This window comes from Leptodactylus fuscus, chromosome 7 (genome assembly GCF_031893055.1).
Source record: "Leptodactylus fuscus isolate aLepFus1 chromosome 7, aLepFus1.hap2, whole genome shotgun sequence".
NCBI classification, from domain to species: Eukaryota; Metazoa; Chordata; class Amphibia; order Anura; family Leptodactylidae; genus Leptodactylus; species Leptodactylus fuscus.
The window spans coordinates 85,789,819-85,816,702 of record NC_134271.1 but is presented as its reverse complement, the minus strand read 5'-3'; the positions used below and the strand labels follow the sequence as shown (position 1 = coordinate 85,816,702).

Here is a 26,884-nt window from a genome sequence, read left to right as displayed (position 1 = left end):
AAATCGCAGCATTGTACAGTACTTGCAAATTGGATGGGATTCATACGAATCCCATGCCCCCTTTGCGGTTAACACCACAGCACGGACATGTCAATTATATCTACGGAAATGTTGGTGGCAGTCCCGTAGACATAACTGTAACAGAAAGTCCGTGGAGGAAAACTCTGTGAACTTTCTGTTCAAAGCGCTGTGGGAAGAACCATGATGCGTTTCTGCAAGGTTTTTTCCCCGCAGCACTTTAGAGCTGCGGAACGTCCCTTACAGGCTATGAATTCTGCTACCAGTGGCATAACTTAAGTAGCGTCCTGATGCAAACTTCCTATCCTGCTCCATGACATGCGAACAGAACGGAACCACCCATTGAAATCAACTAGGGACAGAAGGAACTCGGATGTCATCCCACTATAAAATCAACTGCTTTTTTTGTTGCAGATTTTGCTGCGTTTTATTGATCGAAAAGGAAATGGCAAATATAAAAGTAGCATTTGTACGTTTTGTTTCTGTTAAATCCACTCCTTATTTTGGCTCAAAAAACTGCAGCAAAACCTGCAACAAAAAAAGCAACTTTTCAGCAACGTGGGACTTTAGTCAAAAGGCATTTTGTATAATTGTTATCACTATTATAGACATTTCATTTTTACTTTATTTTTTTAATTATTAAACTTCATATTTACAATTGAACCAGCAAGACTCCTGACAATGAACAATGAGATTCCTTATCCCGGGAGCCACCACCAACCCACCTCTCACACACTGGACAGGGGGATGCAGACGCCTTCTGTGACTGGACCATGAAATTTCTAACTTCAGGTGTCTCTATATTAACAGTGACCTTGGACTCTGTTTCCATAGATTCTGAGCTATTGGGATTTTAGATATAGGCTCCACGTACAGGAATGTGTACATAGTTAGTAAACTAGCCCCATACACATGACAACTGTGTACTATCACAGTCTGTATATGGGGCTGTGACCCCAGGTGCAAAATTCAGGACAGGTCCTATTCCTATTTTGCAACCCAGGTTTGGTATTGAAATCTATGAGTCTGTGGAGGGCACAAACGGCACATGGAAATTAGACTTGTGCCATCTATGTTGTTTTCCCACAGACTTCGAAATGTTTGTGTGAATGTAGTCTAAAGGAATTCCAGACAAACAGTCAGCACTCAACAACATGCCTGGGGACAGGTCACACATATCTACAGACTGCTTAACTCCAGGACACAAATAGTGGCATTCATTCCCTCCTGGGAAGAGATTGTAGCGCCACTGTTATCCATTATCACTGTTGTTCTGCTGTCACATGTTTGATCCTGTGTTGGACATGTGTCACTTGTACAGGTTTTTTTTCTGAGGCTCCTTGTTCCTCGTCTTCTTCTTCACTTTTGTGTTACGTTCTTCCGTAAAAGACAGAAGCTGAAGGTCCTCATAAGGAGATTTTGCTAATTTTTCTATTTGCATTTTTTCCAGAATATATTCCTGAGAAAAGACAGAAAACTATTAGACAAAGGTCCCACAATGCAGAAAATCTGCTTTTTTTTTGCAGATTTTACTGCATTTTTTTTTTTTAGCTAAAGCCAAGAAGAGGCCTCATGGGCCAGAACCGCCGCACTAAAGCGCTACGGGAACAACCGCAGAGTGAACGCATTGCGGTTCTTCCCGCAGCGCTTTGAACTGAAAGTTCCCAGAATTTTCCTCCGCGGACTTCCTGTTACAATTATATCTATGGGAAAGCCGCCGGCGTTTCCGTAGATATAATTGACATGCTGCGATTTTCAAAACCGCGACACGCTGTGATTTTTTCCGCAAAGTGGGCATGGGATTTGCATGAATCCCATCCATTTTGCAAGTACTGTACAAATCGCGGTGTTTTCGGCCCGTGAGACTCCGGCCTTAGGCTCCATGTAGTGAAACAAAGTAAAGCTAAGGCCTTGTGCAAAAAAATTCTGTGGCAAAAACCGTGGTGGGAACGGATTGCGGTTCTTCCCACAGCGCTTTTCACAGAAATTCTGCAGAGGTTTCCTTATACCTAACGCATCGCGTTTTTTGGCACGTTTTTTTAACACGTGTAAAAGATTTAATTGAAGTCAATGGGAGTCTTATTTTTACACGTGTATATATAACTCAGTGTGCACGAGCCCAAAATCAGGTGGAAATGGTAGCTTGTGTATATTTCTCCCAAGATGTATCCTGTGCTGGCTCCGGGGCAATCAAGACTGGCATGAGGACCTGCAATAAGGGGAGAGGGCATGTAGCCCTGCAATTAGAGGCCATGTGTGCAAAACTGAAGGGCAAAATTTTCTTCCTATTGGCACCAGTCTTCTCACTAAGTGTATTTGTCATTTAGTTGCTTGAGAAAGTTGCATGACAGCTATAATGTTGATCTATTACAGCTCCAGCCCTACAAGTCTTCAGGCCATATTCACACGACCAACTCTGTCTGGTAAACGCGCTCTGAGTGCCGGCTGTATTTAATAAACTAAAGTAAGCTGGGTGAATGAAACTCACTGCATTGTAGTGAGTTATGATCTACTGAGCCCCACAAATGGTCAGATTTCTACAGTACTGACATAAAGCTGCAAGCTGGGTACTGTAGCGGTCCAGCCATTGAGGAACTTACCGCATCATACTGCACTACGATGAAGTGAGCTTTGCTCACACAGCTCAGTTCAGTCCATGAAATGTGGCCTGGACAGAGAGCATGTTCACCAGTCAGAGCTTGGCTATGTGAATACAGCCTAAGGGTGCATTCACACTACGTTTCCTGAAGCTTATTCTGAACGTAAAACACGTTCAGAATAAGCGGCGTATAAAGCAGCTCCATTCATTTCTATGGGAGCGGGGATACGAGCGCTCCCCATAGAACTGAATGGGCTGCTTCTTTCACTGCGAGCAGTCCCATTGAAGTGAATGGGAAGTGCCGGCGTATACGGCAAGCTCTGCTCATGCCGAGCCGTACACGCCGGCACTTCCCATTCACTTCAATGGGACTGCTTGCAGTGAAAGAAGCAGCCCATTCATTTCTATGGGGAGCGCTCGTATGCCGGCTCCCATAGAAATGAATGGAGCTGCTTTATACGCCGCTTATTCTGAACGTGTTTTACGTTCAGAATAAGCTTCAGGAAACGTAGTGTGAATGCACCCTAAGGCAGGGGTCCCATATGGTGTAAACACTAGTGAATCCCATCCCCACTTTGCATTAAAAAAACACAGCGGTTTTTGGAAATCGCGGCATGTCAATTATACCTACAGAAATTCTGGAAGATTTCTTATAGGTTAACTGAAGCAGAAAGTCCTCAAAAGAAAACTCTGCGAACTTTCTGGCATAAACCTAAATGAGCCTTGTATGAATATAAGAGTTGTAGGATATACCTTGATCATATCCAGTTTTTGGGTAAGTTCCACTTCAGCCAGCGGCCCATAATGTTTCATGTGACACTGATCGGCCAGATTAATCACAGCCAGCAATAAGCTGCCAATTTCTACACTCTGTAGAGATGGAGGTTCAATGTCACAATGTTTGCAATAAACACTATATCTACCAAAATATACCACATTACATCCTATACAGGGTGATCTCACATGCTTTACACTGCAGCTCTACTAGTACAGAATGGCTTAGCTGTAAAAGAGAAGCAGATTCACTTTCTGTCTCTACAAGATTTAGTTCTAACTACAGCCTCCATGCTTTATTAAGTTCAGGATGTTCTTACCTGGTTTCGGAACTGACTCTTCTCCAAGTTAAAGGTCATTTCCAGCTGTTTGTTTCTCTCCCTGAGTTGGTCGTATTCCAACTGTAGCTGAGACAGTTCACTAGTCATCGTCTGAGGGAAACAGAGATATGTGGCATGATGGGAACTGTAGTTCAATAGCTTTACAGGGGAAATCAAGACTACCGAAACAAGATCATTATAACAAATGGGAGAAAATTAAAGTGCAATTCCACCTGCAATCTATCCATACATTCAGGTCAGAGAATGGCCACTATTTACACATGAGGACTACGGTCACTAGCTGCCATAAGTCCCATTCAAGGTTCTCAAGGTTCTCGGACTTTGTGTCCGGTTAAAAAAAATGGTTTTGCCGCGGACAGGTACAAAACGCTCATGGGCGCTCACTTTTCAAACCCATTCACTTGAATGGGTTTGAAAACTGACTGCCGTGTTTCCATCCCCTGTCCAGTTTCTAAGGGCAGAAGACCCAGCAGGATTGCTTAAAGTGTGCACGGGCGCAGATGTGAACCCGCCCTAAAAAATAGTACATACATTTATTTTCTTACCAACCTTAAAAGCAACATCTGCAAGGAGTTTGTATGTTCTCCCCCTGTTTGCGTGGATTTCCTCCCATTTTATAAAGACATACTGATAGGAAAAAAAGGACATTGTGAGCCCTATATGGGGCTCACAATCTACATTAAAAAAAAAAAAAAAAAAAAAAAAATTCTCACCATTTTCCTACGTGTGAATGGGCCCTTAAGGGTACTTACAGAAGTACTCCGAGGACTCTGCAATATTAGGCCTCATCACAGACGGAGATGACAGAGAGCACAGAGACTTAAACCGGGATTTTGTGGAATGGTGCCCGCAGAATCACCTCAGGATTAATGCTGGGAAGACCAAGGAGATGGTTGTGAACTTTAGTAAATGGAGACATGCTCCGAATCCGATGGTCATCCAGGGGACAGGCATTGAGATAGTCAGGACCTATAAGAGACGGTGATAGCACTGGGCAGCACTGTCAGTGACTGACTGCTTCACCCCCAGGTGTAAGAAGGAGCGCTATCGGAGGTCCTTCTTCCCAACCGCGATCAGGCTGTATAATCAATATAAGGCTAAGCGAAGATCATTCTACACAGAGAATTAAATTATCCTGAAGTCTTTCTTTTTATTTTTAGTTGCTATGACGCCTAGTGTCTTTTCTATCTGCTATTCTGAGCTTGGATGTGTTCTTTACTTGTAATTTATTACTGTATTTTCCATGCTACTGTAATACACTGAATTTCCCCATCGTGGGACTATTAAAGGATTATCTTATCTTATAAGTACCTGGGTGTGCACCTCAATAATAAGCTGGACTGAGCTTATCACCTGAATGAGCTGCACAGAAAAGGTCACAGCAGGCTCTACCTGTTCAGGAGGCTGAGGGCCATTTGAGTCCAGGGGACACTTCTTAGGACCTTTTTCAACTCTGTAGCAGCATCAGCCATATTCTTTGGCGTGGACTGCTGGGTGAGTAGCATACCAGCCAGGGACAGAAATAGACTTGACAGGCTGGTTAAAAGGGCTAGCTCTGTCCTGGGGAGCCCCCTGGACCCAGTACAGGTGTTTGTTAACAGAAGGATATTGTCCGTGTTGAGCTCCATACTGGAGAATAATGCCATCCCATGTATGAGACCCTGACAGCACTTGGCAGTACTGTCAATGACCGACATGGGAACACTATCAGAGGTCCTTCCTCCCAACCGTGGTCAGGCTGTATAATCAACATCAGGCTAAAAGAAGATCACTCCGCAAAGAGAACTAAATGATCATGAAGTCTTTCTTTTTAGTTGCTATGACTTCTAGTATCTGTTACTCTGAGCTTGTATGTGTTCTTTTCTTCTAATATACTACTGTATTATCCATGCTGCAGTAACACACTGAATTTCCCCATAGTGGGACTAGTAAAGGACTAGTAAAGGGTTATCTTATCTTAAAATGTTGCTCATGGCCACCTTGCACTTGAGGGGCAACCGTTTTCATAGATCCCCTATAGATTACAGTTTCAGACAAAAATAGGACATGACCTATATTTTGAGGGTCCATTACAATGAACCGTCAAAATAACAGTCGTGTGTATAGCCCCATTCACTGACATTGAATTTAATTCTGCCTTGTGTCTGTTAAAAAAACCGATGTCACGCGTCCATTAATCACTGTAAGTTTAGACTGTGAAAAAACACGGAAGTGTTAATGACATCATTCACTATAATAGTTTTCTGTTTGTCCGTTGTCCATTTTTTTTACTGACAACACTTGACTAGATAAACTGTTCACTAGAAACCCATACTGTTATTCTATGCCAGGACAACGATCGCCAGCATTTACCAGACAGCTTACTTTGCCATCGCATCAGATCAGTGCTGCAGATTATCTCTGACACTTTTACAGTCGGCCATTGTTTTGTTTCTAACTGTGTTTCATAATTCAGTTATTTTAGTCTACAATCATCTATTGTTCAGTGAGGGCTGAATCTGAGCGAACGGCCCATAATCCTTTAATTATGTCCCTGCTTGTACAAAACTTAAGATTGCTCAATTCTCCTGGCAAGACTTTATCACAATGGGAGAATAGCTCTGAGGAGATCACTTTCAGGAGTGTACTAAGAAACTAACAACAATGTATCCAGAATAGCTGGTTCTTGTCTGATAAGATTGCTATATAAGGCACTATTCAGACGACTGAAAAAAAGGACATTTTTGTATCCAACTTTCACGGATCCTTTATCGGTTCCTATTGAGGAATCTGTGAAAACGGGCAAAAATAGTATATGTTCTATTTTTTGATATTCCGTTAAATAGGACTGTCTAAAAATTGGTCATGTGAGTAACCCCAGTCACAAGATTTTTAATGTAGGATTTCTTAGAAGTTGCTCATCTTAAAGAAAAAGGATTCTCCACTGTGTACAGATCCTGAGTTATAACCTGTATTATACTCCAGAGCTGTAATTACTATTCTGTAACCCTCAGAGCTGAAATGTTCCAACACTGACTGTTTCCTCAGTGTCTGCCCTGATTTGCACTCTGGGAAGTGTTATCTGGGATGTGACTGTAGTCAGTTGATATAGGACATGTAACTCCCTTACCCCTGAATTATAGGAGTTAAAGGGGTATTCCCATAACTCTTGTTCTGCAGCCTGAAGGCTCTGTACTCTCTTCACTTCCTGGATTTCTCGCACATTGGTGGGCGGGGTTTCACTTGCTCTGCTATCTGCTATGATCCACAGTATGAAGCTGCTGTAGCAGAGTTGGATTTGCGTCAGCTTGCATTACATACAGAGGTAACGGACTCCCTATCTCAGACCTTATCAGCCAAATTCAATTAAACCGGTTGATAAGTGGAAAAGCTGAAGATAGACAACACAGTAATCCCGGGGCTCTCACCTCCCCCTCCCCTATATGAGGAGCTCCATTGCTTGTCAGCCCCTCCCTCCCTCCTTCACCCCCCCTCCCAAAGCAGGCAGCTACATCACTTGGCAAATGAGATAATCCCAAGGGCCAGTGTCAACAATGAAGTGAATAAATTAAGATAGTGGCCAAACAAAGCAGTTTTGATAAAGCAATATATTTAGAAAAAGTCTTATACCCACATAAACTAGCAGTATAGATAGGATCCTTGTTATGGGACAACCCCTTTAAGCTAATTTATTACAGTGGTATCTGCCCATTCAAGAGTCGACTGAAAATCCAGGGTGCAGAGATCTATTTACCAGCTTGATGGTGTCGTGCTGTCTTTTCAGAGCTTCCAGTCTAAGTTGTGAACTCTCCTGTTCATCTGCAAGACCTGTGAGATTGTTCACCAAATTCTCATTGGTGAGAGAGAGGGTCTCATAGCGTCTGATAATGGCCTTCACCGGGGAATCTACACCATATTCTAGGTAATCTACAATTAGAATGAGAAACAGTTGGTATACAAAATGTATATTACTCTAAGTTTAGCAAACATTGGATTGGTATGCACACACTGCATATACATAGACTGGTATATATTAGGTAGACTAAAACATAGGTTACTCTGTATATTGTGTATGTAACACTATAGCCAGTGGCGTAACTACCGGGGAAGCAGCGGAGGCAGCTGCCACAGGGCCCGGGACATTAGGGGGCCCAGCGTCAGCCGCTACCGATGCATTTTTTTGTTTTTTTTAATAGGCCGTTACCGGTTGGAGTTACTCCAGCCGGTAATGGGCCCTACTTACTTACCGATCCTGGCAGGGGCCGGGATCGGTAAGTGACACCACGGACCCTGCAAACATCATTATTATACTCAGGGGTCTTTTCAGACCCCTGAGTATTATGATTGGTGGCCCAGGAGAGGTAAGTGAACATAACAAACAGTGTTACTTACCTCTACACGCTCCGCGAAGGCTTCGAGACCTACTTGTGTGACGTCTCAGATGTCACATGACCGGGGCCTGTGTCCTTATGCGTTGCGACACAGGCCCCCGGTCACATGACGTTCCTGACGTCATTGAAGATAGCCGACAGCGGGGGGCGCAGGGATAGATAAGTAACGGTGTTTATGCTTGTATCCCTCTCTCGGTCTCTGATTATTATACTCTGGGGTCTTTTCAGTATAATAATTGTTAATGGGTGTCAACAATGGAGCATAATACTGGGTGATGGGGCCACAATACTGGGTGATGGGACCACTATGGGGAACAATACTGAGTGAAGGGGCCACTATGGGGTATAATGTTGTGTGCAGGGACAATTATGGGGCATAATTGTGCGTACAGGAATGCGGGGGGAAGGGGGGCTGGTCGGTCGGGGGGGGGGTATGTCAATGGTTCGCCACGGGGCCCCGCCATTCCTAGTTACGCCACTGACTATAGCTACTATGCATTGCACTGCTACCCGCTAGGGATACCACTCAGTAGCTGGTCTTCATTGGGTTTGTATAAACACAATATATTGCAGCTAAGTATGGTTTTCGATATATTAAGCTGGTATACATTCTGGTGGAAACACACAGTGGATGGACACATTGGGTAGAATCATTACTACTACTACAGTGAGAAATATAAATTCAGCCTACATACTGTAGAACAAACCAGTCTAATGTGGTTACTGGTATATCCCAAGTAGAGAAGACCCCTATAACTTACTGTCTGGGACCTTCTCAACCATTTTCAATAAGAAATCTTCATAGACTTTATGTGTCTTCATCTTTTCATGCAGTTTCTTCTGTCTGTAAATGAGATGATGGAAAGAATCAGAAATAAGTGAAATCATCTTGAAATTCTCCCGAGTCTCCCACCATGGAGACGGCACAGCACTACAACTCCAATTTTGTCTAATAAAGGAAAATATTGGGATTTATTGAAAAGTAAAGCTACAAAAAGTGGTGTTGAAGATCGGAACCAGACAAGACACATCAAGTCTTGTGCACTAGTTTTCTGCAAAAGTTGCAAATTTTTATGCATGACTTTTACCACATTTGCATCATATTTCCCTAAGGAGTGGGCAGAGAGGGTCTGGGCTGCATACCCCAACAAACTAAAAATTATTTGCAAAAGAAAAGTGGCAGAAATAATGGCTGAATTGTATGCCAGCCTCTAGCTGATGTAGATTACAATTTCTAATACACAGTCCACCCGCGATGCGCCCAAATTATTAACAGATATATGCTTTCTAATAATTTTGATGCATCTCACTTCAACACAGCCATTCATTAAGGTTGGGGTATTATATACTGTGTTTAATAAATCAGCCCCACAGACTCTGCACTAAATTGGGGGGGGGGAGAGGGGGGAGAAGTTGGTCTATGTAGCCCAAAAGCAACGCTCCCAGGTTGTGAATGAGACACTACCCTAACTTCTACCTCTTCCTCTTCTCTTCTAGCTGTGTTGCCAGCTCCCCCATCTCAATCTGCCGTAGCTCATTTTGCCGTGACTCTGTCTGGTATTTTGCTATCGCCCGTCTTCTCTTGGCTTCACTGTCCGTCAGAAACCTCTCAAACTTTAGAGCCTTCTCGGAATACTGCAGACAATGGAGACAAAAGATGAATATTATAAGGATATCTGTGGGCATTTCATTTGGTAGTGCTCTACAAGCTTCCTCTGTCCGTCTCACCTCATTTTGTCTCAGTGCAAACTCTTCCTTCCGTTCTTCAAGCAAGCGCATGCGTTCACTATACTCCTCTCGTTTATGAACCAGCTCTTGGCTGACTCGGTCATATTCCACCTCTTTCTTCAAAACCAATGTGTTCTGTAAAGTGTTTTTACTGGTGTCCAATATCTTACCAGCAGCCTGGGGAGAAATCAAAGAACAGAGACTTTAATGAAAGTTTTTGTAGTAAGTTCTGCAGTTTTGTAGTAGACTGTGACCCACATTTATCAATATGCTTACATCGTGAAGTGAAAAAAACTGGTGCAAATCGTCTCCCCACAAACCAGTGTCAAAGTGAAAGGCAGTGATGTTTGTTGACACAGATTTATCGAAGACCAACATAGACAAATTACCAACAAATAAGCTTAGATTTCATGGGTTATTGCCATCCGTAGGCCACGGCCAGAGGTGGGAGAGATTATTGGAATAGCCAAGAATACCAGGCTACATGATTTCTGTAATTGCTATTGACTTCTGTGTCTGTGATCCTGCTCACCTCTGGCCATGGTATATGTCTTATGAGAAAGGGGGATTCCTTATCGTGCAAGCCCTATAATTTAAAAAAAATATTAGACCAAACCTGTAACGCACCTCCTTAATGACTGGGATCTGAGTGACATCTTCATCCCCATCATCCCTGTAAAGCAAAATTACAGCTTTATCGTAATGTGGATTTATTATCCTCTCCCCACTGAGAACTCACAGTGGGAAATTTCAAGTCTCTTTTCATTATACTGACAAGGCATATTGCCAGCTGAGTCCAGAATCTGAAAACAACTCAGTGTTATATGTGATGGCTGACCTGAGTGATCCCGGTACCCGGTATGCCCAATGCTCCAGACTACCCAATTTTTCAATGTACGCTGATTCTACACACCCAACATGAAACTGCCAGATTATGCCCAGGCTATACCAAGATGCTTTATAGAATGAAATTCAGAAAGGTGTATAACTTATATTAGGCATATACTGTATAATTATCAGGCAATGCCCAGGTTATACCAAAATGCTTTGTAGAATGAAATTTAGAAAGGTGTATAACTTATAGTAGGCATATATAATTATCAGGCAATGCCCAGGTTATACTAGTATTGTCAATATCACTATATACAAGGCAGAGCCCATTTCCAGCAAGACCTAGAGAGCAATTACTGATAAGTGCTGTGAATGATGGAAGGGATACTAATGACTGACTAGGCCCCCATCATAATGCATGCATGCGACATCATTATAATTACTTTCTTCATATACTGCAATATATTTTTGTGTACATTATCCCTATGCTAAAATATCATAGTAGGCAATATCCCTGTGTTGTGATATCACTGAATGTATTATCCCTGTACTGTGGCATCACTGTGTATGTTATCCCTGTACCATGACATCACTGTGTGCATTATACCTGTACTGTGACATCACTGTGTAAATTATACCTGTACTGTGACACCACTGTGCTTATTATAATCCTATATTGTGATGTCAGTGTGTGTATTATCATACTGTCACACTACTGTGTGCATTATTCCTGTACTGTGTATAATATCATGGTACTGTGACATCACTGTGTGCATTATACCTGTACTGTGACACCAGTGTGTGCATTATACCTGTACTGTGACACCACTGTGCTTATTATAATCCTATATTCTAATGTAACTTGCTGTTTATGGTCATGGTATAGAATTACAATCACTGTGCTAATTATAATCCTATATTGTAATGTCACTTTGTGTATTTTCATGGTACTGTGACACCACTGTGTTTATTATAACCCTATATTGCGATGTCACTGTGTATAATATCATGGTACTGTGACATTACTGTGTGCATTATACCTATACTGTGACACCACTGTGCTTATTATAAACCTATATTCTAATGTCACTTGCTGTTTATGGTCATGGTATAGAATTACAATCACTGTGCTTATTATAATCCTATATTGTAATGTTACTTTGTGTATTTTCATGGTACTGTGACACCACTGTGTTTACTATAACCTTATATTGTGATGTCACTGTGTATATTATCATGGTACTGTGACACTATTGTGTGCAGTATTCCTGTACTGTCACCACTGTGTTTATCATAATCCTAAATTGTGATGTCACTGTGTGTATTATCATGGTACTGTCACACTATTGTGTGCAGTATTCCTGTACTGTGACACTGCTGTGTTTATCATAATTCTATATTGTAATGTAACTTTGTGTATTTTCATGGTACTGTCACCACTGTGTTTATTATAACCTTATATTGTGATGTTGCTGTGTGTATGATCATGGCACTGTGACATCACTGTGTTTATTATAACCTTATATTGTGATGTCACTGTGTGTATTATCATGGTACTGTCACACTACTGTGTGCGGTATTCCTGTACTGTGTCACCACTGTTTATTATAACCTTATATTGTGATGTCACTGTGTGTATTATCATGGCACTGTGACATCACTGTGTTTATTATAACCTTATAATGTGATGTCACTGTGTATTATCATGGTACTGTGACATCACTGTGTGCGGTATTCCTGTACTGTGTCACCACTGTTTATTATAACCTTATATTGTGATGTCACTGTGTGTATTATCATGGCACTGTGACATCACTGTGTTTATTATAACCTTATATTGTGATGTCACTGTGTGTATTATCATGGCACTGTGACATCACTGTGTTTATTATAACCTTATATTGTGATGTCACTGTGTGTATTATCATGGCACTGTGACATCACTGTGTTTATTGTAACCTTATAATGTGATGTCACTGTGTATTATCATGGTACTGTGACGTCACTGTATGTATTATCATGGCACTGTGACATCACTGTGTTTATTATAACCTTATATTGTGATGTCACTGTGTGTATTATCATGGCACTGTGACATCACTGTGTTTATTATAACCTTATAATGTGATGTCACTGTGTATTATCATGGTACTGTGACATCACTGTGTGCGGTATTCCTGTACTGTGTCACCACTGTTTCTTATAACCTTATATTGTGATGTCACTGTGTGTATTATCATGGTACTGTGACATCACTGTGTTTATTATAACCTTATATTGTGATGTCACTGTGTGTATTATCATGGCACTGTGACATCACTGTGTTTATTATAACCTTATATTGTGATGTCACTGTGTGTATTATCATGGTGCTGTGACATCACGGTATGTATTATCCATTACTGTGCATTCTCTGTACTCTACATCACTGTGTTGTATCCCTGTGTGTGATCTGAAATAATTCTACAGGTCCTGAACTTGCTGCTTCTAGTTATGGTATAGAATTACAATGAGTTGATCCGGGTTAGACCATTTACAATAGGTCACAGAGTTATCCTCACCCCCATTACAAGCCTGTATATAGTAAAGTGCAGTCAGCCCGCACTCCCAGCAGCAGACAAAGAGTTCATCTCACCTGCCCTCCTCCAGCTGGGTGACAAAGACGTTCCTCTTCCTAATGTCTAGGTTGAGGAGATACTTTGTGGGGTCCCCGGGGGGCTGTAGCTGCTCCCACTCTGTCATTGTGCGGTTTCTGGTATCCTGCAGCGGAATGTAAGATCTGGCTCTGCTTTCTATCACCATAGCGACGGTCTATCAGTCACCCAGGCCCCGCCCCGGGCAGAGCTGTGGTAACAGGACAGGGGTTGTTTACTTACCGGGGAGGGTCCATTACAACTTCTCTAGTAACTAAGAGCCAGTACACACAAGCTGCAGAAGTATATGACGCAAAGTGCCTTCTGTGATGCATTTCACCATTTCTACCAATAGGCAGCAGATTACATCTTCAATATTTCTAAATGGGGCAAGTATAGAAGGAAAATGATGCAAAATGGCCAGATAAGGCATCTTTAGTGTAGGACTCATTGCACCATTGAACAATATTATCAGATGAGGACTTCTCTGTGTTACAGTAGTGCAGCTCTGTCCTTCTTGTCCTCACTTTACAGAAGATATCAGAGTTGACGTCTGTTCTTCAGTGGCATCGCCCAAACAGCTTGTCATGGCAACACATTTTAAGGCTACATGCACAAGAATATGTACATTGCAGGATCCATGACCACAGTGGCGTAACTCGGAATGGCGGGCCCCATGGCAAACTTTTGACAGCCCCCACCCTCCACCCAGGTCAACGCCGATGACCCTGAGACCCCCCCCCCCCCCCGACATTCCTGCGCGCACTATTATACTCCATAGTGGCCCCTGCACAGAGTATTATACCCCATAGTGGCCCCTGAACACAGCATTATACCCCATAGTGGCCCCTGCACACAGCATTATACCTCATAGTGGCCCCTGCACACAGTATTATGCCCCATTGTGGACACCTATGAAGAATTATTATACTCTGGGGTCTTTTCAGACTCCAGAGTATAATAATCGGAGACCCAGGAGGGATACAAACATAAAAAAAACACTTTTATTTACCTATCCTTGCGCTCCCTGCTTATGGCGGCCATCTTCAATGATGTTCGGGACTTCATGTGACCCAGGGGCCTGCGTTGTAACGCATAAGGACGCAGGCCCCGGTCATGTGACGTCAGGGACGTCACAAAAGTAGGCTCGAACCCTGCCTGGAGCACAGAGAGGTTAGTAACACTGATTTTTTATGTTCCTTTACCTCTCCTGGGCCTCCGATCATTATGCTCGTTGGTCTTAAAAGACCCTCGAGTATAATAATAGTGTTTGTGAGGCCCGCGGCATAACTTACCGATCTTGGCCCCTGCCAGGATCGGTAAGTAAATAAGGCCCGTTATTCCAGCCGGTAATGGCCTATTAAAAAAAGCAAAAAACGCAGTGGTAGTAGCTGTTGCCGGGCCCCCTAATGCCCCGGGCCCTGTGGCAGCCACTATTGCTGCTACCCCGGTAGTTATGCCCCTGCATGGACACATGGCACTGATGGCATGTGGATGATATCTGTGTGTGATCCGTACCCTACTCTAGCCAATTCACCTCCCATAGTGAGCCTGAGCAGAAAAATGGACAGGAATAGGACCAGTCCTGAGTTTTACCTTGCCCCTACAAGGATAATACATGGCATGTGTATGAAACCACTGAAAATAATGGGCCACGGCTAGCATACTGACAATGCAGAGTCAGGGATGTAACTATAGGGGGTACAGCAGTAGCAGTCACTACCAGATCCTGGACTCTGAAGGTACCCAAAAGGTCCCTCGGCCACATAAAATATACCACTATTCTAAATGGCACAAGGTAGCCATTAGAGATACTGCATAGGGGCTCAGCAGCATCAAGTTATGCCTCCATATCAAGCCCAAGACTACAGCTTCCTTTTAGTGACAATATGAGGGATATGACTGACTAAAGTTATATTCACATGTGAAAGGTTTCCTTCATTTAAGGTTTAATGCAGTGAAGCAGCAGAGGAGTCAAGAGGGAAGAATGCTAGGTGGGTTTTATTTATTTATTAGGTCTACATGATGATTGTAGTCAGAAAGCGAGAGAGTTGTTAGAACCGATATACAACATGTTCATACTGCATGGTACACCATGGTACAGCTCTCCATTTAGGCTCCCAGCAAAACTGCTTCCCTGAAGTGGCTGCTTAGTCAGGTAATATAATCTCCAGCAGCTCAAGTCACAGACACCGATGACTTATTAAAAAGGCAACACGTTCTTGTGGATTTTCTTCCACAAATTCCAAAGAAAACCATAGAAATGTAATCACATGGCACTATCAATAGCTATTTGTCAGTCTCCACTGATCATCATATTACATGTGATATATAGAGAAATGTACATAAACAATTCAGTTGATTTGTAAATACAAGACATTACATATATACAGTATATACTGATCCTGGGTTACAACCTATGTTATACTCTGGAGATGCCCTCACTTTTGAAAACAACCTTAGGCTGGGCCCCACGTTACAGAAACACAGCTGTTTTTGTTGCAGATTTAGCTGTGGTTATTTGAGCCAAAGCCAGGAGTGGATTGAGCAAAAGAAATATAAGTACTTTCTTTATATCACAATTCCTTTTATAGCCATTATTGGCTCAAAAGAGGCAACAAAATCTGTAACCAAAAAAGATGCGTTTGCACAACGTTGGGCCTCAGCATTAAACAGCTCCTATAATGTGGGTGCAGTTATGCTAGGATCGCACTGGCTCTGCATTGTTTGAGTCTGTTGGGGACCTGAACAACAGAGAGAAGTACCACTAAAACAGCAGTCATACACGGAGCCCTGCTGACCCCATTCACTGCAATGGGGTCTATTGAGTGTCCATTATTTTTAAACTGAAACCAGTGGAGGGAAAAGTTCTCTGTGCAGGACTGTCTCCTCTGCCGATTTTTGGCAGACTTTGCAATGTAGTCCCCAACAGAAACTACGGCACCGATGTAAGCATAGCCTCAGTTTTTCCTACACCACATGACTGCACAGTGTCAGGTCGAAGCTTCCAGAATGCAAATCATCATAAAAAAGTCCTGTGCATTCACCAAACAGGTAGGAAAAACTGGGAGATTTCAGCTCTGAATCCTGTAGAATAGTGAATGCAATTCTAGAGTACAATACGGGATGTGAGTCAGGATTGACACATGATAAGTAATATAATGACTATATACAGTGGGAGAAATTACTATTCCCTCTACACCAGAAAACTGGCATAGATGGCAATGGAAGATTATGTAGATAATCTGTTTCCCCTTAGCCCAAACAGCAGCACAAGATGGGGTATTCCTGCCCCTGTGTACTGTTAGGACAGGTGGAACTTTTATTAAACTAACAAGTTGCCCTCCCATAAAGGCCCAGGAGACCTCCCCCTCCCTGTGTTAGTCTCCAAGCATCATACAGAATATAGCCGTGTATAACCAACATAAGTCAAAAGGGAGGGAGCTTTGTGCTGCTGTTTGGGTTAAGGGAAAACAGATTATCTACATAATCTTCCATTCCCCCTACGCCCAAACAGCAGCACAAGATGGGGATCTAACGAGTAATACCCCTTCTAGGGGGGGCGATCCTGGCAAGCTGAAGACAGGATAGAGTAACCAAAGGATTTTGCTTTGGTGGTGTGCAAGTCCAGTCTGTAGTGCCTTGCAAAGGTTAAATGTGAGGACCAAGATGCAGCCGCACAGATTTGGTCCACCGAGAGAGATTGTCTCTCTGCCCAAGACGCGGCTACTGCCCTAGTAGCATGGGCCCGCAAAAATTCCGGGACCGGCAGACCTTGTGCCTGCAGGGCCCCTGAAATAGCTTCTTTAATCCACCTCGATAGTGTGGTCTTAGATGCCTTACTTCCCCTATTGTGACCCAAAAAATTAATGAGCAAGTTATCTGCTCTGCGGAATGGGCGTGTCCGATCTAGATAAATCCGCAGTGTTCGCACAAGGTCCAGGCTGTGCATTCTCTCCTCCCATTCGGAGGAGGGAGAGGGGAAAAATGCTGGTAAGGTTATTGTTTGGTTAATATTTTCCATCGTGGGAACCTTCGGCAGAAATCCTTGGATAAATCTGAGCTGGACTCTGTCCGGAAAGAAGGTTGTATATGATTCCGAGGCCGCCAGGGCCTGAAGCTCCCCTACTCGCTTGGCCGATGTGATTGCCAGCAGAAAGGTTACCTTCCATGAGAGGTATTTGAACTCTACCTCTGTCAGGGGTTCAAATGGCGGGGCACATAGCCGTTGTAGGACCGCAGCTAGGTCCCATTGGGGAGCCGGGGGCCGTACCGGGGGTCGGAGCCTGGAGGCCCCTCTTTGGAATTGCCTTATGAGAGGATTCTGCGACAATCTGGTCCCTAATAGAGCGGATAGTGCCGAGACATGCACCCTTAGAGTGGCTGGGGACAAACCCTTGTCCAATCCTTCCTGTAAGAATTCCAGGACTGCCTCAACGGATGATGTATCGCATTGCCTTCTGGCCCCCCAGTCCTTAAATACCTGAGCAATCCTCTGGTAACTGCGATTGGTTGAATCCGCTCTAGAGTGGGCCAATGTCCTTAAGACGGCCTGGGACAATCCTCTGTCTCCACGTACGGTGCGGTCAACCTCCAGGCAGTGAGGTTGAACCTGTCCAGATCCTGGCAGAGCTGACTGTTTAGAGTTACCAGGTTTTGGACACGCGGAAGCCTCCAGTAGGTCCCTCGACTCATTAACATGAGGTGGGTAAACCATGCCCTTTTCGGCCAGAACGGCATGATGACAATGGCCGACGTCTGGTCCTGCCTGAGTTTTGCCAATACCCTGGGAATCATCGGAATCGGAGGAAAAACGTATGCTAGTTTGAAGCTCCAGGGTATTGACAGGGCATCGATCGTCAAGGGATTGCCGTCCCGATACAGGGAGCAAAAGACTCCCACCTTGGCGTTGTGTTGGGTGGCCATCAGATCCACCTCGGGGAGACCTCACATCTTGGTGAGTTGTTGGAAGATTTTCTGGCTCAGAGACCACTCGGCTGTTGTTACTAGGCCCCTGCTTAGCTGATCCGCCAGGACATTGAGATGGCCCTTGATATGCACCGCTGACAACCTGGATAAGTTCCTTTCTGCCCAGGAAAAGATCTGGTTGGTCACCCGCATCAGGGAGGGAGACCTGGTGCCTCCCTGTTTGTTGACATACTGCACGGCCGTTATATTGTCTGTTCTCACCCTGACCGCCTTCCCCTGCACATGGGGAGTCAGCTTCCGAAGTGCCAGATATATTGCGGTAAGCTCTCGCCAGTTGGAGGAGCGAGTCCTCTCCTCTTGGCTCCAGGTTCCTCGTATCAGGGTCTCCCCCAGATGCGCTCCCCAACCTGTGAGGGAGGCATCTGTGGTCAACAGGGTCCAGGAAGTCTGGACCGTGGACCTCCCGTCTCTGAGTTGGGACCACCATTCCAGTGATCGACGGGTACTGATGGATAACTGGATAGGCTTCTGAAGTCCAGAAGGACTGTGGTTCCATTCTCTCAGGATCTCGAGCTGTAAAGGGCGCATATGCCACAGTGCCCAGGGAACTGCCTCGATGGCCGCGGACATAAGTCCTAGGACCTTCATAGCTGTCCTGATTGTAACCTTCCTGGTTCGGGATAGGTGGTGGACCGCTCGACCAATCTTCTCCTTTCGAGGAGAGGGCAGGGAGATCGTCATACTGAGAGAATCCAAATTGAAGCCCAGGAACTGAATCCGGGTTGATGGAACCACTACTGACTTCTGCCAGTTTACTAGCCAGCCCAGCTTGCTTATGAATGCCACTGTGGTACCCAACTGTGTGGCGAGAGCCTCCCTTGACTGGGCTTTTAATAGCCAGTCGTCTAAATACGGGACAATAAATATCCCCTGGAGGCGCAGGGCGGCTACGACCGGAGCCACTACCTTTGTGAAGGTGTGGGGGGCCGAAGATATACCGAACGGGAGAGCCGTAAACTGGAAGTGATGTAATCTTCCGTCTAGATGTATGGCAATTCTTAAATACTTCCTGTGTGGAGCATAAATGGGAATGTGGAGGTATGCGTCCCTCAGATCCAAGGTGACGAATAGGTCTCCTGGCTGCAAAAACGGGAGAACCGACCTTATGGTCTCCATCCGGAACCGGACCTTGCGGATGAATTGATTTACATACCTTAGGTCGATAATCATGCGCCACCCTCCGGTCGACTTTGGCACCAGAAATACGGGCGAGTAGATGCCTTGACCCTGCTCGTCTAGAGGGACTGGTTCCAATGCAGCCTTGTCCACATACTCCCACACGGATCTCTGAAGATGAAGCTGCTTGGTGCCCTGAAGAGGGCGGGTCCTCCTGTATTTGTCTGGAGGGGGGGAAAGAAAGCTTATTCTGTAGCCATCCTGTATAAGCTGGAGAACCCATGGGTCTTGGATGTATTGATGCCAGGCGGCTAGATGTAAAGAGAGGCGACCCCCCACTGCGGCTCTGCAGGCGAGGGGATGGTGATAGTCAGAAGGTGTATCCTTCCCCTGAACAACTATGTTGAACAATCTTTGTTTTCAGATCATTTGAGAGCCTGCTGTCCATGTTCGGCGACCATCAAACTTAACTGAACTTGAATTGTTTTGTAGAAAGAAATGGTCCAAAATACCTTCATCCAGGATCCAGGAACTGATTAAAAGCTACAGGAAGCGACTAGAGGCTGTTATCTTTGCAAAAGGAGGATCTACTAAATATTAATGTCACTTTTCTGTTGAGGTGCCCATACTTTTGCACCGGTCAAATTTTGGTTTAATGCATATTGCACATTTTCTGTTAGTACAATAAACCTCATTTCAATCCTGAAATATTACTGTGTCCATCAGTTATTAGATATAGCAAACTGAAATGGCTGTTGCAAACACCAAAATATTTAGAACTAAAAATGATTAAGATTAATAGGGGTGCCCAAACTTTTTCATAGGACTGTAAGTAATTAAAAATTCTGCAAAATTTTAAAGATTTTCTCTAACTTTCTTAGTGGTGGCAGTCTTTTATCTTGATCGGTTGCCAATGGTTACGACCACTAATGCAGTAACTTTCTGCGGTCTAAGGGTGAATTCACACTGAGTAAACGCTAGCTTATTCTGAACGTAAAACACGTTCAGAATAAGCGGCGTCTAAAGCAGCTCCATTCATTTCTATGGGAGCGGGGATACGAGCGCTCCCCATAGAAATGAATGGGCTGCTTCTTTCACTCCGTGCAGTCCCATTGAAGTGAATGGGGAGTGCCGGCGTGTACGCTCCGGCATGAGCAGAGCTTGCCGTATACGCCGGCACTCCCCATTCACTTCAATGGGACTGCACGAAGTGAAAGAAGCAGCCCATTCATTTCTATGGGGAGCGCTCGTATCCCCGCTCCCATAGAAATGAATGGAGCTGCTTTAGACGCCGCTTATTCTGAACGTGTTTTACGTTCAGAATAAGCTAGCGTTTACTCAGTGTGAATTCACCCTAAGACTTGTCAGGAACCCAGCTATGATTTTCATATTGTTGCTGGGTTATCAGACATGGATACTACATGTATCAGAAGATATCCCGGCCACAATAAAGAAATCTTGTCTGATTTTCTGACCTTAGAAAGTTCCTGCATTCATGGTCGTATCCACTGGCAACCGATTAAGATAATTTATGACCACAAGATGATTAGAGAAAATCTTTAAAACTATGCAAAATGTTTAATTACTTATATTTGCAAATATGTTTAATTTTTAATTATCTACAATTTAAAAAAACAAAACTCTATACATGGGAATACCCCTTTAAGCGGCAGGAGTCTCCTAATTGCACCATTGGGGGATCTATAAAGGAGTGGCATACAAAATGTCTACCTTAGTGACTCCACCTGCAGAATAGTGAGTGCAGCTCTGGAGTATAATTCACAATGAAACTCAGGATGAGTAATGTGATATGTATACACGGTAACTCCAGCAGTAGAACAGTTGGAGGAATTCATTAAAACTGGTGTTTCCTATGCCAGTCTTAATAAAGCTCCCAACCATTTTGAGGCACTCCTAAATTATTAAGAGGCTCCTGCCGTTTAATAAATCAGGCACAGTCTTGTAGACTAGAATGGAATTCTACATCAGTCAGGAACTGCTGTAAACTTTTTTTAAGCCAGAGTCCCACGTAACGTAAACGATGCAGGGTGTTTTACAGTACCAGCAAAGTGGAATGGATTCTGGCTAATCCTGGCTGTTATGTGTCGGGTGCAGCAGCCTCCTCCGTCCGCGAAGTCTGTAGCTGGCCTGGGATAGCTGCGGTACCAGGGCCATGTGGGCTGCCGCCATCTTGCTCACTGTGTCCCTGCTGAATCGGCACGCCCACCTTCAGCCCCCAACCTATGGTGCCACAGCCCTGGCTCCAGAGCCCAACCACAGCCTGTCATGCACCAATAGGAGGTGCGTGCACAGACCAGTGCTGGCGGAATGCCAGCTGCTACAGCCGTGCCGGAGGGTTGTTTGGAGGGTCACGGTGGCGATTTGGGGTGAGTGACCCACATTTAAAGTAGCCTATTACCTTTTCCTGGGAAGTGTGTGTGTGTGTGTGTGTGTGTGTGTGTGTGTGTGTGTGTGTGAAATTTCCCCAAAATCCATTCAGCCGTTTGGCTGTGATTGAGGAACAAACATCCAAACACACAAACCCACAAACATCCAAAATCACAAACTTTCACCTTTATAATATTAATAGTAGTTTCCGATATGAACATTTTCATTATCTGCTACCATTAGTATTATTATTACTAGTAGTAGCAGTTGTTATTGTTGTTGTATTACATCCTCTTGTAGTGACCTTCTAAGCCTTGTGCTGAGTAACCGTGACATGGAAGGTCAGATACAATAGAAAAGATGGATCTATATTTAGCAGGTTGGAGGCTTCTGTTTAATATAACTTTTATAACAGACATATATTTGGCCATGTGATATCTGACATTCCCTCATGCTAAACTTAGATACTGTTGCTGACATGGAAGCATCTGAAATGTCATATCTGTGGAGCTGAGCCTTGTAGATTGTACATTTTGTAAACCTGACATTGGGTATTTTGGTCACTTTGCCACATCTACTATCAGGATGTACATAGTGGAGAAAGCACCCAAAGATGAAGACATGGCCTCCTAATGCTTGGTCTTATTTATTGATCATAAGACGGGAGAGCCTGGTTCTCAGGGGTACAGGTATACGGTGTGCAGAGTAAGAAACCACACTGAGGCCCAAAGACCCTTCTGCCTCATAAGAATACATGAGTATTTTAAACAGCAATTAGTAAGTGAGTAATGGGGGCGTGGGTCTGATACAGATTTTGCCCTGGGGCCCATACCTATACTCCTTTGCTTTGTTTGTTCATCCCTCAATATGTCTCGGAAAGAATAGATTGAGGTTGCCTCAGCTCATCACTTCAGCTCCACTTAAGCCTGTGTTGTAGTACCAGTGAATGACTGTCCTTAACCATATATCATCCATGGGGATGCACTCTTCATCGCTATAGAAGATACTCTGTCTGTTGTTTTGCTACTACTAAGTCTGGCCATCCAAGGAGAATTACTGGGAAGCAGTAATGTCTACAGCAGTTTTTTTTGAAAGTTTACATCTGTTTGTTCAGACAGGGGATGACATGCTATAGACCCAGGTAGAGTAGTATATACCTGTAGTGGATCTTCTCCAGTGGAGAAACGTAAAGTCCTGGACCCAGCACTTTTAAACTGTGCTGCTGATGGATTTTCCAGAAGGTAAGAGTTATTTTGACTCTTCCTGCCTTCATGTAAAGAACTGCATTGCTCACTGTTGAACTTGACCTCTGGTTGTAGCTCTTATAGGATTAAGGAATGCTGTCCAGTGTCTTCTTACACCACCACATTCTGGACTGACCCTGCAGCAAATCCTGAACAGTCCACATAATTACCTTAATATGGTGCCATATAGTCCACAAGAGCCAACATTGCATTGAGTTCACGTTATGCTCCAAATCATGAGGCACATTAATCTAGTGACTATATAAGAAGTGATACAAGATTAGTACATAAAGTAACTAAATGTCACAAATAAAATATTTTTTTATCTCCTCTCTCCCTCTCTCTCTCACTTGTATTTATCAGGGGTTGAAACCTTATGTAATCTTCTCCACTTGTAGTATCCTCAGACTGTTACTATGGGTTAATGTTGCACAAGTTATGTTACTACTACCTACATATGTGCAGCTTTATATTGTTTGTATTACCCAGTACTGTGTATGGTGTATTGCCGAATTGTACTGTATCTATACCCGTTATGCAGGTGTAACTCATCACCAATGCTGGTGGAGGACACAGTGTGCAAAGTTTCCAGGGGTAAATTCAACCAAGGGTGTATCGAGCTTGACAGTTGGTGTGCAGATGGCAAGGACAGCAGTAGAGAAGCTTCACCTAGAAGGCCAATCTTGATAGACTAACCCAGCATTAACATGATCAAGATTCAGCCATGAGGACTGGTGTCACTTCACTGGCAGAAACCAAGAATACTCTGAATAAGGAAATAACATTTGCCAAGTGTGGGCTTCTAAAATTATAATTATCCATGATGTTAGGAGTCTTTGCCTCTCAGCAACATACTGACCCATACTATAATCGGTATGGAACATTATGTCGCTTGGAACAGGGACTCCTAGCAGCCTAAATAACTATAATTCTAGAAGTCCCTCTCCCAGGACACACTGTGTAGGACTGTACATCCGGCCAACACAAAGATTCCATGTTTGATTTGTTGCTGATGCCCTGGGATGGGCCCAATATTTTTTCATGCTCGATCTGGCTAACAGCCACTGGCAGGTGTACATTGCTGCACAGGATCAAGTGAAGACTGATGGGGCTGTATTATTTATTTATTATGCTTACTTATATAGCGCCATCATTCCGCAGCGCTTTACAGATATTGTCAGTCAGTGTCCCATTTAGGGCTCACAATCTACATTCCCTATCAGTATGTCTTTGGTGTTTGGGAGGATACCGGAGTACCCGGAGGAAAACCACACAAACACGGGGAGAACATACAAACTCCTTGCAGATGTTGCCCTTGGCAGGATTTGAACCGAGGACTCCAGTGCTGCAAGACTGCAGTGCTGACCACTGAGCCACCGTGCTGCCCCTGTATGAGCTCATGCAGTTGTCGGCCAGTCTGAACATTGTGCTGGCCATGTTCCATAGGTTAATGAACCTTAGCTTGTGGTTTCTGAACCAAAAATGCTTGGTTATTTATCAGGCATCATTATTTTCTGTACCCCATGGAGAGACGGGACAGGGTACTGTCTGGCTGTAGGAGCATAAGTTGAAATTGAAACCTTGGAAATGCCACTTCCACGAAGGCATTGAGTATCTGGGATATGTGATGTTGAAAGAGGGTGTGAGATCATCCAACGGTGACATGCGCCCTGTGGTCCGAATGAGCTCTGCTTATTCCTAGGGCTGATAAACTACTACAGGCTCTTTATCAAGGACAAAATTGCAACCCCACTATACGATTTATTGACCATAATGACTTCTGGGGAGATCAAGAAGAAGACTTTGGCCTAGATGGAGGAAGAGGGTAACACTTTCAGATAGCTGAACTGTTCACCAGTGCTGCAATACTGGTTTAGATGAACTTGATCAAGCCTTTGTACTCTGGCAGACAGGAAGCTAAAAGGCTTTGTGATGACTTAGATTCAAAATGGGCAAGAGAGGGTAATAGCGTATACTTGCTGGGGCCTCCATGAGAAGCAGAAAAACCTTGATAACTGCAGCTTGTTCAAGCTGAACCTGCTGCTATTGGTATAGGTGGTGACCAAGAGATTTATAAACATCAGGCACTCTCTGGTACATCTCAAAGCTGCCAAGCTACAGTGGTGGTGGTGGGGGGGGGAGCAATGCTGGAGATTCCAACTGATAATCCTGCTGTGAGAGAGGGACACACTGAATAAGACTGCTACTCCACAGGTTGGACTGTGTGCTACCAGACATGTTCTGTTTTATAAAACTGTGTTACTCTGTAAGGAATAAAACCATCTAGAATTGTGCCTTTTGGAACATGTATCACTGCTAAGCCTGTGTCCTTTTCGAGAAAAAGCTTGTAACCACCACGCTAATTGCCTCATGTGAGATTGTTGTAGCCACTTAGCCTGTTGCCTCTTAAAAGAGCCATGTTGGTATATAATAGTGGGCACTGTGGGTATCATGTACGGGTTATATTACAGGTATTGTTAGCTACAATACATAGAAACTTTAGACGTGCTTGTACATGCCCTGCCCTGACACTCCAGCTTTGCAAGGCACTGTCAGTACTGTTGATACTCTGTAGTGGCATTACTAGCACAAAAGAGAGTATGCCGAGGTAGCATTATTGTTATTGGGGCACTACGCTTACGGGCATGCTGGACGAGCATTACTAATATGTGGGACATTATTATTGGATCATTATTGGGGGAATTATAACTAATGGGGCACACTCTGGGTACAACTTTACAGTTGGGGCACTCTAGGGGAGAATTATTACAATGTAGGCACTGTTACCATCATAGACACTATTTGCTGGGGATGTTTACTTCTGAGGGCCCATTCACACTACGGATATGCTGACTGATTCTGAACGTTAAAACACGTTCAGAATCAGCGCGTATAAAGCCGATCCCATTCATTTCAATGGGAGCCGGCATACGAGCGCTTCCCATTTAAATGAATGGGCTTCTTTTTTCTCTACGAGCGCTCCCATTGAAGTGAATGGGAAGTGCTCGCATGTACAGCTCGGGATGAGCCAAGTGAGCCGTTCACTTCAATGGGAGCGCTCGTAGAGAAAAAAAGCAGCCCATTCATTTCAATGGGGAGCGCTCGTATGCTGGCTCCCATTGAAATTAATGGGATCGGCTTTATACATGCTGATTCTGAACGTGTTTTAACGTTCAGAATCAGTCAGGGTATCTGTAGTGTGAATGGGCCCTCGGGAATTTTTATGTTACAGTAGTTACTATAGACGGCACCATTGGTATGGTACTAGTATTTGCAGGGGGCTGTCTGCCATAAGTCAGTATTCTGCAGCACACTATTTCTGGGACACTGAGCAGCACAGCATGCACAGTAATAGAAATTGCATTGTTGCAGAACTAGGATGGAGGCAATGATGGAAAATGAGGAACCTTAAATGTTTTTGTGCCAAACTGCAGAGCTGGAAGAAGCATTAGTCTGGGGCAAATTGAGAAAATGAGGATAGTTTTGATTGGCTGAACAATGAGCCAATCGCATTCAGGTTAGACGGAAGAAGTTCCCTCTAGCTTGGTGACAATTTTTGAATGATTTCTGGGGCTTAATAGAGGCTGACTTTATGTCCAAGCAACCATCATTTTATTGGTTAAGAGGGATGGGGGGGTCAATTATCCTTTAAATATCCAAGTAGCACTGGGGTCTTGGTTAGTTAGGAAGCTGTGCTGTGATATCCTATCTCAGAAGACAACAAAAAGAGAGGAAAAAGACACCGAGCGCTCTAAGCGTAGTAGATCTGTTAAAATGGTGGTAGACAATATTCATTAATATTAATTCAGACCAGTTGGCCTCTCACCTGAAGGGTTGTGGGATATCACAACCC

The 26,884-nt window shown here is 43.9% G+C and overlaps 1 protein-coding gene across 1 annotated transcript; it reads right to left on the bottom strand.

The window, feature by feature from the left end:
• Positions 1–674: 674 nt before the first annotated feature.
• Positions 675–13,411, bottom strand: CCDC197 (coiled-coil domain containing 197). The gene is made up of 9 exons (XM_075282451.1): positions 13,297–13,411; positions 10,458–10,503; positions 9,831–10,007; positions 9,580–9,737; positions 8,864–8,946; positions 7,466–7,638; positions 3,712–3,822; positions 3,371–3,487; positions 675–1,477 (listed from the first exon to the last, which is right to left on the bottom strand). Exons 1-9 carry the CDS (start codon positions 13,401–13,403, stop codon positions 1,328–1,330), a joined length of 1,122 nt encoding a protein of 373 aa, XP_075138552.1. The 5' UTR covers positions 13,404–13,411; the 3' UTR covers positions 675–1,327.
• Positions 13,412–26,884: the final 13,473 nt, after the last annotated feature.